At 47.5% G+C, this 13,751-nt stretch overlaps 1 protein-coding gene across 1 annotated transcript; it reads right to left on the minus strand.

Moving 5' to 3' along the window:
• Positions 1-146: 146 nt before the first annotated feature.
• SERPINC1 (serpin family C member 1) lies at positions 147-10,237 on the minus strand. The gene is made up of 7 exons (XM_019725093.3): positions 10,080-10,237; positions 7,756-8,125; positions 7,234-7,449; positions 6,394-6,531; positions 4,088-4,478; positions 3,076-3,140; positions 147-401 (listed from the first exon to the last, which is right to left on the minus strand). Exons 1-7 carry the CDS (start codon positions 10,118-10,120, stop codon positions 225-227), a joined length of 1,398 nt encoding a protein of 465 aa, XP_019580652.2. The 5' UTR covers positions 10,121-10,237; the 3' UTR covers positions 147-224.
• Between the last annotated feature and the right edge of the window lie 3,514 nt (positions 10,238-13,751).

Here is a 13,751-nt window from a genome sequence, read left to right on the forward strand (position 1 = left end):
GACATGTCTCCCTCCTTCACGGTCTTGACCCACGTGTGCTCACTGGTAGAGAGCAATTGAAAGCATCGTTTTACCAAATGCCAGTAGCATCACCATGAGTTTCTCCCTTCCTTGTCTTCATTCCAGGTGGCAATGTCCATTCATAATTGTGAGATGGGAGTAATTGTATTTATTTTTACCTCTCATGACAAACCAAAGTAAGAAGAGGTGCAGAGAATAACACTTTAGTTAACACAAGGGTTGGCTACTCTGCCCATGAAGATAATGGTGTTCAGAGCGACTTCCCTGATGAGAACCAGGAAGGGCCTGTTGGCCTTGAAGGTGACCCTGTTGGGGTTCAGCGAACGGCCGGCAATCACGATGGCGGTGCTAGCTGCTGCTTCACTGCCTTCCTCATTTACCTGCGGGTCAGACAGGAAACAAACTGCTGTGTTATGCAGGCAGATCATCCAAAGACACAACAATCCCTCAAAATGCTATTTGTTACCCAGTAGAAGATACATTTGGATCAGGTTGGGTTCCCTGCGGAACCCTACTTTTACTCATTCTTCCATCCAATGAATACTGATGTAAGCACTTGTGTTCGAATAATAATTTCCATTCAGATAACTGCTGAACCAGAAATCTGGATGTATACAACGGTGTCACATTTCTGGCTGGCACCATCGGATGTGGTATTACAAGAGGATTATCTTGTACTTGATGCTAAAATAGATTTTGACTCAAGATCAGAGCTCTGTAGCTGAAATAGTACCGCTTTCAGAGCATCAACATCCCAGATAAAATGCCCCCAAGCAGCCACTCAGGTACTCTGGCTGCATGAGATGAGTGTTTCCTGGAGTAATAGACTGAAACGGTGGTGTCTGAACTTGCTGATAAGCAGAACCGTCATGGGTGTAGAGGGGGACTCCTTCAGGACATTGTACTTGGGGACCCAGAATATCACGAAAACTCTGTCCCTGCTTGTTAATGAAAGAAAGCACTTCAGATCCTGAGCTTTGCGGAGCTGATTGACGGTGCGCTCTCCCTCCTCCTCGCTCTTCCTCTCTCCTTCCTGACCCTCCTCCCCATCTTCCATACTACCTATTTTATGATCATTCTAGGACCAAATTTATGAGCAGACTGGAGCTTTTATAAGACCAGGATCCTTTTATTCAAATCAGATTCTGGTTTTTAATGACTGCCCAGGAGATCTACAATCAGTTGGGGTCCTATGTGTTGGGTTCCCAAGGTTTTCAAGGAAAACAACTTTGTTCTAAGAGCCACGGAGAAACCTGGCATCATTGTATAGTGGGCTCAGGTGGATAAAATGAATCCAGACCTTTGCTTCTCCCCAGTAGTAACTCAACGCCCTCCAGGATGTCTGAGTTGACCACTTTTATTTGGGGTCCTGAGAAGAGGATTTTCAATCATAGTTGATACCCTGAGTACGCATCTTCCCTTGCAGTCTTTCTAAGTGGAAGGGGGTGACGGTAGTATTGTTCGTTCTTCCGAAACCATTAATTCAGTACATGTTAGATCCCTTGTTATGATCTCAATATCTTAAGTGACATCCCTCTCCTTTCGCTGTTGTCCTACTATCTGACATCTATTGACTGTCCTGTGCGTTACATATCCACATGAAGGATTTTGGCACCTAGCTCATAGCCCCCACGCCTGCTATCATTTGACCAAGACAATTAAAATAGCTCGGTAGGAGACCCAGTAGACACCCTAACCTCCCATTTCTTTCATCTCATCAAACCCAGTGAGCGTTACCTTCAAGTCTACGTGAGCAAACCAGTCCCATGGCTACACCGCAGACCTGCCATTTCTCAGCACAAGGACACATTATCCTTCTCTCAGACAGAACCTGTTTTTTCAGGCCATCACATTTTCTCACTCCCGTTACAATGAATTTTGTCCTTTCCCTTGACACCTCCACTTTCCTCCTAACTACGTATTTCCCACCGAGCTTGGACCCTGTGACTAGATTTACTGGCACCGCGGTTTGGAACCATTCTGACCACAGCCTGCCTTCTTTGTGATTTCCTCCACCCTGTGACCTTTTCTAACATGGGCCCATCTCATTTCTCCCAGAGCCTGGTTCCCCAAGGAACAGTCTACACAACCTGCTCGTGCATCAAAAACCGCTGGAGGTGCTTTGAAAATATATCTGGATTCTCAGGCCTCATCCTGGACTCGACAAGAGTCAAGCCCCCAAGTAACTAATGCTACTGGTATTTGTTTGAGAACCGGAAGTTCTGCAGGCTTTACACAGCTGTTACTGCAGTAAAGGGGTCCGTGGCACCCTAGTCGGAGCAATACCAGGTTAACAATAAACATTGAAGTGCTTTCTTCACTGTGGAACTTCTCAGACTTCAATCTGCCAGTGTGCATTAATTCTTGTTAATTTCCCAAGAAGAGGGCATACACTGATTTCACCACCTAACTTTCTGTTATCTGCAGGGTGGTCTAGAGCTGTCGTTCTCTGGAGCCCAATTCAGGACATGATCCCCACTCACCAGGGGAACCTTACCATCCATTTGTTCTCCAACCATATAATTCGGCACGTGCCTTCATTATCCTGTCCAGATTCCTCAGGGAGAAGTAAGCTATGGTCACAACATCTCAATCTCCTTGATAGATACTTTCCACCATCTTAAAACTTCTCCCTGGGTTCCCACAGGCTCGTACTCTCCTGATTCTCTTCCTCTGAATGCCTTCTTAGGGGCCTTTGCTGGCTCCTTTTCCTGTGTCACCTTCCCCTGACTGTTCGTGTGCCTGTTTGACCTGCTTCAGGAGTGATAGTGGGAGGAAGGGGGGACCAATTCGACCCCGAGGGCTTCAGGGCCCGGCCGTATTATAGCAGGCCTCACTGAGGAGTGGGCTACAGCTTTGGGGCCGGGACACTGGACACATGGCCTTTCCACAGTTGTCTCCTGCTGTTCATGCGTCTGCTGTCTATACCATGAGAATGAATAGAGCAAGAACTCCCAAGTGACAAATCACATGAGATATCAATGTATGAATAATAAAGTAAAGCAGGAATGAAAAAACAGCCGAAGAAGAAAGAGCCAAAGGAGGTGTACTCACCTCGAGAAATGCCTTATGGAATGCATCTGAGACGTAAAGGTCGTCCCGGCCTCCTGCAACAATACCTAGAGGGAAAGCCAGAGAAGACTCGGTGAGGTGGGAGACAGTTGGCTTCAACCCACAGAAGGGAATTCAGTTTGAGTTCAGAGGTCCTTTGGGCTTTTTTGAAAAACTGGAAGAAATCCTGGAGCCTCACCTAACCATACCCCCGATACAATTACGTGTTAAAAACAATAAAGTACTTTGGGCTTATTCAGCCTGGCTCCTGGGAATTAATCTCATACTTCAGTTCTTAGGTGGGAATGGGGGGGTCAGGGGATTCTGTTCTTCAAGAAAAACTTATTCCACCGAGTAAGAATGTCTTTCTTTCCAGTCTGGCAACATTTTTTAAGAGCGGGATTGGTTTTCAGACCCAGCTTAAAGGACAGCCCATTAAAGGTAAATCCAGTTACTTAACACTGTAAAGTTCTTGTTAAAAAAGAGATATTTTAGTTTATATTTTTAAAGGACGGTGGGTTGGAAGAACCGAGCCAACTGAACACCATTACTGAAGTATCACAACGGGGAAGAGTTTGGCTGTATCTGTCTAAGTGACCATAAGGAAACCACACAAGCCCTTTGGAAGATTAGGTGAGGGGCTACTAAATGTCAGCTAGGACTATCTTGTGGGACCCAGACGTCCCCAGCTCTTCTTAATCCTGTCTGTCTGTACTGTGAATTCCGACGCCTTTTCAAGTTCTTCTCTACCAGGTCCTATCTCCTCTATCAGTGACAGACTCAAAGGGTTCCCATGCCGGCAGAGCCCAGGGAGATTCAAGAGCTAACTCCCCCTTTTCCAGAAGAGAAAATGGAAACCTCGAGAGGAAGAGAGATTTCCCTGAGTTAGCAGTAAAACTGGGCTTAGCAGCCAGGTGTCCTGACTGGTTGCTCTTTTTCCCTTTCTCCGAGTCTTCTACCTTTGGTCAGACTGCCGTGGGGGCAGAGAGAGGAGGAAAGGCCTTCCACGACTAACCCGGGAGCTTGGCCTTGTCGGGGTCGAACAGGTCGGCCAGGCCCATGTCTTGCAGCTGGTCCTTCACGCTGAAGCTGTCCTCAATGCGGAAGCGCGGCATGTGGACCACCAGCAGCGTCTCCGCCAGCTCGTCCAGCCACTCCTGCAGCACCTCCGGCGTCAGCTCCTGCTCCACCTTGGCCAGACGCTTCTCAGGCTTGGGCAGGATGAGCACCATCGTGATGTCGTCACCCTTGAAGGGCAACTCGAGCACCTGGGTGCCTTCCGCCACGCGCCGGTAGCGAAACTTGCCTTCCTGGAACATCATGGATGTATAGCACGACCCCCCATCAGCCTTATAGAAAAGTTCCCTCCTTGTGTTCTCGGGGCTGAACTTCGACTTCCACAGGCCCTGGAGGAAAACACCAGGTGGGAGAATCACAAAACCATCCCTAGGAGAAGACTGACATTCTTTTATTACGTTAACCGGTAAATAGAATTATCAGGAAAAGAGACCAGAGGGATATGCGTGAAAAGGTGAGCAATGACTGCGTCAGAGTGATGGAATCCTGAGAGTTTTCTTTCTGTGACCTTTCCTGTATTTCCCAGCTTGTTAGCAGTGACTATTTACTTGTATAACGAGAAAAGCTAAAACTGAAACCAAGAACATCCTATTGGCCTCTCACAAGTCTCTTCTTGAGTTGAAATCTAATTGCCTCTTGCTTTTTGCCTCCCATCAGCCTCTTCCTCCAAGGCCGTTCTCCAAAACGCTGGGCTCTGCCCCGTGAATACAGGCCACACACAGATAATAACCCAGGGCGTCCTCTGCCAGGCAGAGGGGAGTCCTGGCCAAGTTCCTGTTTAGAGAGGGAGGGGATAGAGACACTCCTTTGAATTTCGGTTGTCATTTCCATTCCTTGTCATCATCTGCTCTTTGATTTGGGGACAAGTCATTGAACTCTTTGAGAGGGGGTCTTCATCTGTAAAGTTAGGAGCTGGTGGTTACCAGTATTTGTAGGGCGTTTACTGTGCCAGGCACTGCTCTGGGCATTCTTCCTGTGTTAGCTTAGTCATTCCCCTCAGTAGCTGTGTTATTAATTATCACCACTTTATAAATGCAGAAAGTGGGGCATAGAAAGGTCTCAGGTAACTAGTCCAAGTTCACGCAGTCAGAAATGGAAGAGTCTGGATTAAAACTAAGTAACCTGTCGGAGGGGCCCAAGGTCTTCTTTGTGACGTTAGGAAGATCAGGAGGGCTAATAAATGGCCAAGTGTTCCGCAAACTGTAAAGGGCGATGCACACGGTGGAAACACAGCCTACTCCACTCTTGGGGAGAGGAACACCCTGATTGGCAGAGTGGTTGGCCACAGCAGTGACTGGCTAACCTCCTGGGCCCTGACGGGGGAGGGGCTGCATATGGGGCACGATCCCGGAGGGGCAAATGTGCCACCATTCTGCCTGCCTTAACCGCAGTGTCCGTGAGCTGTGTATTCCCTGCACCCTCTCCCTCATCTTCCTTCCTGATTGTAATCAACTTGGAACAGTCTTTAGAATTCTCGACTCGGAGAAAGACAAGGCCATCTGCATGATCGAATCACAGGGTCCCTGCAATGTTTGAGGTTCGGAAGCTTCAGGCGAGGGGAACCTGGAGTCACTGCAGAAGCTGCTCCAGGGGACGGAGGAAATCTCATCGCTGAGGGTTGTTCATAGACTCAGTCATCTTGTTCCAGATTTCAAAATGGAGTTAACTGGACAGCAGACTTGTCACATAGCGGTGATGAGAATTCATCACTGCTCATGCCTTGCTGCAGGGCATGCTGGGCTGTGAGGCTGGACACTGCCTTGGGCCCAGAGACATTACTACTGTGTTTCCCTGAAAATAAGACTTAGCTGGACCATCAGCCCTAATGCATCTTTCGGAGCAAAAATTAATATAAGACCCAGTATTCTATTGTATTCTATTATATTGTATTATATTATATTATATTATATCATGTTATGTTATATTAATTACTATAAAGACCTGGTCTTACTTTAATATAAGACTGGGTCTTTTATAAACTTTTGCTCCAAAAGAGCATTAGAGCTGATGGTCCGGCGAGGTCTTATTTTCGGGGAAACATGGTAGCATCCCCTGGACCTCACCCCAGCAGCCACAGCCCTAGGCAGGGTTCTAGACTCTTAGCAAATTTGTATTTATGCCCAGACCATGCATGTACCATTTTTCAGAAGTGATCTACCTACACGTGCCCGATGGAGTGAAAGAGGGGGAGCTGGAGGGCAAGAAGTCACCCTGGGGTCTCTGTAGGACCACTCTGAGCAGTACCTTGAAGTAAATGGTATTGACCAGCACCAGGACGGTGAGCTCGTTAATAGCATCCGGGGGAATGACCTCAGTGATACGCCCTTCCGTCTTATTGGATATCCACTGGTTGATGGTCACTCTGGACGACTCTGCATTTTCCTGAGGAGAACAGGAAACAAACCTATTCACCTGTACTGTTCGTCTTCTCTATTCCCCATGCAGCATTTTACTTTATTCATCATCCCTCTGCCCTTTCACCCATTTGGTTAAGCCATCACTCTAGCCCAGATTGGGGAACCCTCACATACCTAGTGTAGTGACATGAATTCACAACAGTTTAGGTTTCCAAACCCTGTTCTATGGGAAGCTAATGAGTGACGGGATGGGGGAGGGGGCAGAGGGATGCCCATGTGGTCAACAATGTCTGAGAAATGCTGATTGAATACAGTCAATAGATTCCTTTATTCCAGGACCCCTCAGTACACTTAACAGGTTCATGGATCCCCAAGAGGAGAATATAACATGCACCATGCACCAATTTTATTTGACCATGGTAACCTTTAAAAATTGAATTAAATAAGGTATCTTGTAGGACGGGAATCTCCAGAACATCTTTTGGTATGTATGTGAGGAACTTATTACTTGGACAACTTTTTCGGAGCAGCCACACCAATCTATAGATACCACTGACTTTTCTGGTTTCCGGCAAGAGTAAGGATTCCCGGGGATCTGGCTTACAGTCACCCCGACACCTGCCTTTCACTTGCATAGCAGTGTTCATTTGGATCCTGCTTCTCTATCTCCTCCATCTCTAAGTGGAAAGGAAGAATTCTGAGGTCAGGGATGATGTCTGCAACTCACCTTGAAGTCCAGGGGCTGGAGCTTGGCTCCATACACCACCTCACTGATGTCCTGGTAGGTCTCATTGAAGGTAAGGGATTTGTCTCCAAAAAGGCGGTTGGCTGATACCAACTGGGAGGATTTATTGGCTTTTCGATAGAGTCGGCAGTTCAGTTTGGCAAAGAAAAAGTGGATCTGATCAGATGTTTTCTCGGAGATGGTATCAAATTTAAAAACCTGTAGAAGCCAAAAGAAAATGCTGTTGGGTCTGGTGGGGCATCCGGGCTAACGTGGTGAGCACGTTGCAGTCAGCCCCAGACCGAGTGCCACCTCTGGTGTGACCTCCTTCAAATACAGTGCCTGGCACAACATAAATGTTCCACTCATGCTTTCTAAATGTATACATGGCTAAAAGAAGAATAAAGGGTAGGAAGGAGAAAGGAAAAAAGAAACACAAGGAGACTGGGATACGACCTAAGGTCTCTAAAGGGCTCCAGGCCAATACATAGTAAGGACGCTGGGCAGAAGGGCTGTGGACTGTACCTCCATCAACTGTTTGAGGGTGTTGTTACAGGCACCCAGCTTGGTCATTGCAAAAGCTGTGGAGATACTCAAGGGTGACAAGAAAATGTTGTCATTGTCATTCTTGGAGTCTGCCAGGTGCTGATAGAAGGTGGTGGCAAAGTTGGAATTGGCCTTGGACAGTTCCCAGACCCGCCGGTTGGTGGCCTCGGGGATCTTCTGGTCTGAGCCCTCGTCCTCAGTTGCCTTCTTCTCTGAGGAGCGGTAAATGCACATGGGATTCACAGGAATGTCCCGAGGCTTGGCAGTGCAGATGTCCTCTATGGGGCTCCAGTGACAGGTCACACAACCCCAGAGACCAAGGAGCAGCAAGGAGAGAAGACATACCCTCCTACAGGGGGACAAAAAGCTGAGTTAAGCTAGGCTGGGAGATCCCCTATCCCCACTGCCCAGCCCAGACTTGGCCTAGGAGAGCTTAGGACGCTAGCCCACCCAGTGTGGCCTTGTACTTTGTAAAGTACAGAGCCCAGGACGAGTCCAGTCCTGGATTCCTAGTGAGTGGATAGTTCCACTTGCCTGGACATAGTCATGTCGAAATTAGAATCAACTATTGAAGCAACTGATGCTTACTCAAGTATTGTGTGCCCAACGCCCCATGCTGGGAGGAAGAAAGAATGCAAAGCCTCCAGCTGTGACATGGGATGTGCACACATGAAAAACAGTGCCCAGTGAAGAGTGAGGCTTGTAGGAGGAGCTGTTTACAGAGCTGCCTAGGGAGGCCTCAGAAATGGATGGACTTTACCCTGGGTGTCAGGGTTGGAAGGAGTTTGATTGATACCACGGAGAGATTTCAGATACAAGCAGGGTGAGAAGGAATGAATGGGGCAGAGGCGCTATCTGTGTGGGGAGGACCTCGTAACAGTAGCTCCAGCCCCAGCCTTCCGCTGAGCTCCAGACCGATTGTTGGCTGCACAATTCCACCTGGACGTCCTGCACATTCCTTCCTTAGTGAAATACGGCCAAGCTGAACTTGCCAATTTCCCCACATACCTGTTTCTCCTTCCATGTCCGCCAACTCAGCAGATGGGCCCCTCATGCACCCTGCAGTCCAATCCAGACCCCTGGGGGTCACCCTGATTCCTCCCTCACCCTCATTTAGTCAGACCCTAGATTTGATCGATTCTGTTTCCTTGCCCTCTCACTGCCTTAGTTCAGGCCTCATCCTTTTCTGTGGCCTGGAAATTGTAATAGCTTCCAACATGGGTTCACTAAAAGTAAATGAAACTAATTTCACTTTTTAAAAAATGAGACCATGAGATTGGTGAATTAGGAGAATTGTGACACCCAAGTAAGCAAAGCAGGAGATAAACACTGTGGTATTCCGTAGATAAGACAGGTGTGGGGGGAGCGGGGGCAGGGGCTTCCTGTGGCGGACTTGGGTCCCTCCGTCTAGGGAAGGGAGTGTGCATTGAGGACCAAGCCTTCTGTCTTCCCCTGGCAGAAACAGACAGGCATGCAGTGCGGAAAGGATTAGCTGAGGAGGTCGGCTGGGCCAGTGTGGGCCTGGCTGGTGGGAGCTGGGGGGACTTGGCTTCGTGTGTGAGCTGAAGCCAACTCTGTAGCTGTTTGAAGAACACAGGCCTCGAGTGGGAGAGAAGTGGAGGCACTGAGGGAGCTGTGGAAGGCGGGGTGAAGAAGCAGAGACAGAATCTTGTCATTCATCTCCCCCTCTTGCTGCCTACTCTTTCCCGTCTTGTCCCTCACCTACATTTGGAAATACAATTAGAGGCTGGGAGCTCTGTTAAGCACAAAGAAAAACCAAGGTAATCGAGCCATAGCCTCCCTGTTAGCTTCCTACAGCAACCCAGATCAAGGCGATGTGTGTAGTGTTGAGGGAGGAGAGGGCTGCTGTCCTTTCGTCAGTCAAAGGTCACCGAGATCTTGGGGTGGGAGGTGGGGGGCAACCAAGGGGAAGGAGGAGCGAAAAGGGTGTCAGGAGGTCCTCACAGTTTAAAATTTGCCCTCATTTCAGATGTAGACCAAGCCCTGGAGTTCCCGTTGGAGGGTCTCCTGGACTGTGAGGGCTGGCGCGGTGTCTTCACACAGGGAAGAAAGACGTCCTGTTTCTTGAGCTAAGAACCCAAGGTGTGGCTTAGGGAAAGGCCTGACCCCAAGGCGGGTGAGAGGGAGGGCGCTGGGAATGACGTCCTCCAAACAAGTTCTTTGATTGTAACCACCAGGGAGAGGGCTTGGTCTCCTCGAAGGTGTCAAGGTCACCTTCCTGAGTCCTTCAGAGGTCAGAAGACCCACTGAGGGCACGGAAAGGGGAAGCTCACCCCTCTTACCTTTTTCCAGCAGCTGCAGTTCCTATCCCATTGGAAAACATGGCCGCTAATCCTCCACGGGGCTGGGCAAGTGAGGATAGTGTGGTCTGAGGCAGTCCCTCTGGAAACTGGCTCTTTCCTCCCAATCTAACTGAGGTTCCAGAGGCGAAGGTGGGGGAGAGGCAGGGGAGGAGGGGAGGACTGAGGTCAAAGGTTGATGACCAGACTCAGGGTTAAGCAAAGTGTGGAGCCCCATGTTGTTTAATTAGTAGAGAAGTTTTAAAGTTCAGTCAGGCCCAGGGAAAGCAAGGCCCACCTTTCTTACCCGTATTCCCTCTATCTCTTCCTCATCTTTATCATAGAAAAGGAAAAGGAGAATGTGTTCACAAACTCAAATTAGGTCAGAAAATGCCTGACTGAGGAGAACTTTGCAGGATTCTTTTTTCCTGGTTACCCAAACCAGGAGTAGAAAATAGATGAATATAACTAGCCAAGTTGAGTGTCTGGAAAGTTCTAGCCTTCCACCTGCTCAGTGCAATACCCTTTCTTTCACAGGTTTCTTTAGGAAAAGCAAGAGAGAGTCCATATTATCTAATCAGAGCGGGAAGAAGAGGAATTTTCTGGAACAAAGTGCTACTTTCAGGCCTCTAACAGTCAACGCATCTGTGAACCAGATCAGGACACACGATGGTTACACCTGTGGTCCGCAGATGGAGCCCTTCCCCGCTCAGCCCTGAAGTGACGGGAGGAGGGCACAAGAGCACAAGTATCTTTGGGGTGCATGCCAACGAGATTTCTAAGGTGGATGAGCTGGTTGGGAGGTACTTAACACAATTCGACTGGGGGTCAGGAGGCAGTGTGTGGGGCCGGTAAAATCATACAACTGCTGCAATACCTTTTTGAAAGCAAACAAACCAAATTACTTTTTTTGCATGCATTGTTATTTTCACTTATTTTAGTAAAGTTGGGGGAGGTGAAATGAATTCAAACTAATGGACATAAAGGGCCCGTTTATTTATATTTTCCTCTTCCTAAAGAGCCAAACACAGTACCACCAGGATTGCTACAACAGTTCACAGGGTACATCTGCACCTTCTGTGTGGAGACTCTTTGAAGTTGGTACAGTCATAGGAATTCTAGAGAGTTCTCTAATCATGAAACAGGAAATCTCTATCTGGACTGAAGCTGTGTGTAAGTTCTTGGCTGATTTAGAGCCTGGACACCTTACGGACTCCCATGTGCAGTGCGAACAGTTACAAGGACCTGTCCTAAAGGACCCGAGGATGCTTAGAGGCTCCTTGTCACTCCAGATTAAAGACAATTGAAAATTCTCCTGTCCAACCACTTGTGTCCAGTACCTGGGCATTACCTGGGCAATACCTGGGCATTGTTCTAGGGGCTGGGGACCCCAGTCAGAGGAGACATGCAATGATCACATAAAGAATCAGTGTATGAATCAGTCAGTATTAACAGAAGCCATGGGGAAAAATACAACAGGGCAAGGGGATAGAAAGTGATGGGGGAAGGTGGGGAGGTTACCATTTTAGAAAGGGTGGTAGCAAAGGCCTCCCTAATGAATTGCTGCAGGGGTGCAGAATGCTCAATAACCCTTCGAAGGGAAATCTGGCAATACCAACATTACAAGTGAATTTACCCTTTGAGCTGGAAGTCCCACCTCAGGAATGTCTCCCACAGAGATTCCTGCATGGGTATGCATGAGATCACCAACTGTAACCTGATTTGTAACAGCAAAAGATTAGAAACAACTTCCATCTACAAGAGACCAGTTAAATAAACCAAGGTACCTCACCCACTGGAAAACTAAGCCCTGGTCAGAAAGGATGAGTTTCCTCTCTGTGTGCTGCCAGGGAAGAGCTTCAGGATAACTCATGGGGGAAAAGCAAGCTGCTGAGCAGTGTCTCTAGTATGTCACCTTTTGTATCACAAAGTGGGAATGGCGGGGCTGAGGGGTGGGCACCCGAAATGGGAGGAAGACTTGCCAACATCAACCTCCTTATTCCACTTTCTACTTTTGAACATGTCAATGTATTTACCCCTCCTCAAAAGGCCTTGACTTTATGAGCAGAAGGGGATCAGTGTTGTATTCCACAGAGGCCTGGGGAGAGGGGACTTCAGGGCATGTTGGAGGTAGAGGCAGCACCAGAGAGGAACGAGAAGCAGGCTGAGCCCCTGGCTGGTGACAAAGGAGAAAAGGTGAGTGAGACCAGCCCAGTTCAGTGTCCGAAGGTGGAATAGAGCTGCTGCTTAGCTGTGCCCTGCCTGGCAAAAACTTTCTAATGGCAGTATAATATTCCATTGCCTATAATTTAACTATTCCCTCTATTAGTTTAGGTCAAATTCTTTAAATCTTTGAATATGATAATAACAGGTGCCATTTTAAGCACTTACTATACATATATGTTTATATATAAAAGAACACAGTTATTACAGAATTCTATAAAATATCATGTGAAAAAGAGTTTTGTTATATTTTGAAATACTGATTGGTTAAGATCAGAGGAGACAGTGATTAGGACTGAACTATCCAGAAAAATCACAGTATGTTAACAAAGGCATTAAAAGAGATTCAAGTCCAAGGTCTGTATGCACTCTGCATTGATGTGTAAGCAGAGACAAAATCATGAGGAAGTCTGCCTCATCAAAATGATTGATGCTCTGGTTCCTAGAATGGCAGGGAAAGTCACAGGGCGCCAGGCTGAAGCCCTGGCTTTGTCACATATCGTTAGCTATGTGATCTTGGTTGTGCAGCTCACCTCTCTCAGGGTCACATTTTTTAAATCTCTGAATGGGGACAGAGTATTGATCTCTCAGGGATTTTTAAGGATTAAAGATCATCCATGGGTCTACTGTGATAGTTCACATAGTTACATTTCCTCCTGGGAACACAGCTGAATTCTCCTTCCCAGCCTCCCCTAGTTAGGTGGGGACACAGGATTACATTCTGGGTAATGGGGTGTCGCTGGCCATGAAGTATGCCATTTCCAGCAGAGTCTCCTAAAATGGCCCCCACAGTCCTCCAAGCTCTGTCTCCATGTTCAGGATAGATGACTTCAGGACTTTGAAGAACATGGAGGATATATCCATCATCCAACTTGGCGGCTAAATGACTGTACTCCCAGAAGGCCCTCATTAGACTATGACGTGAACATAAATTTGACTACGGCTACAGTTGTATAGAAGTTAGCTGGTACCCAAATCCTACAGAAATGCTGCGATGTGGTTTCCTTTTTCCATTATTAACTAGTAGCTTCTGAGTAGCACATAATATTAAAGGGAAGTCTACTGTCTGACAACCCAAGTGCCATTTGATCTACTTAGGTCAATTAAATTAGTCAGCAATGTTTATGGAACCTGATATGCCAAGGTCTGTTCTAGACACCGAGAATAGAATGGTAAATTTCATGTGGTCCCTGCCTTTACGTAGCAAATATTCTAGTGACTGAAACAGAAAATAAACAAGCTAATGTACATACCCACATACAGACACACACACACACACACACACACACACACACACACATGTTTTTTTGTGGTGTGTGTTTTTTAACTTACTACGTGCCAGGATCCATGCTAAGTGCTGTGCAGGCATTAGCTTATATAACTCTCTTGTCAGCTCTACCAGGAAGATCCTATTCTGCTCAGTTTAGAGATGAGAAAACGGCTGTTCACAAG

This window comes from Rhinolophus sinicus, chromosome 11 (assembly GCF_057876585.1).
Source record: "Rhinolophus sinicus isolate RSI-liver-muscle chromosome 11, RSI-T2T, whole genome shotgun sequence".
NCBI lineage: Eukaryota > Metazoa > Chordata > Mammalia > Chiroptera > Rhinolophidae > Rhinolophus > Rhinolophus sinicus.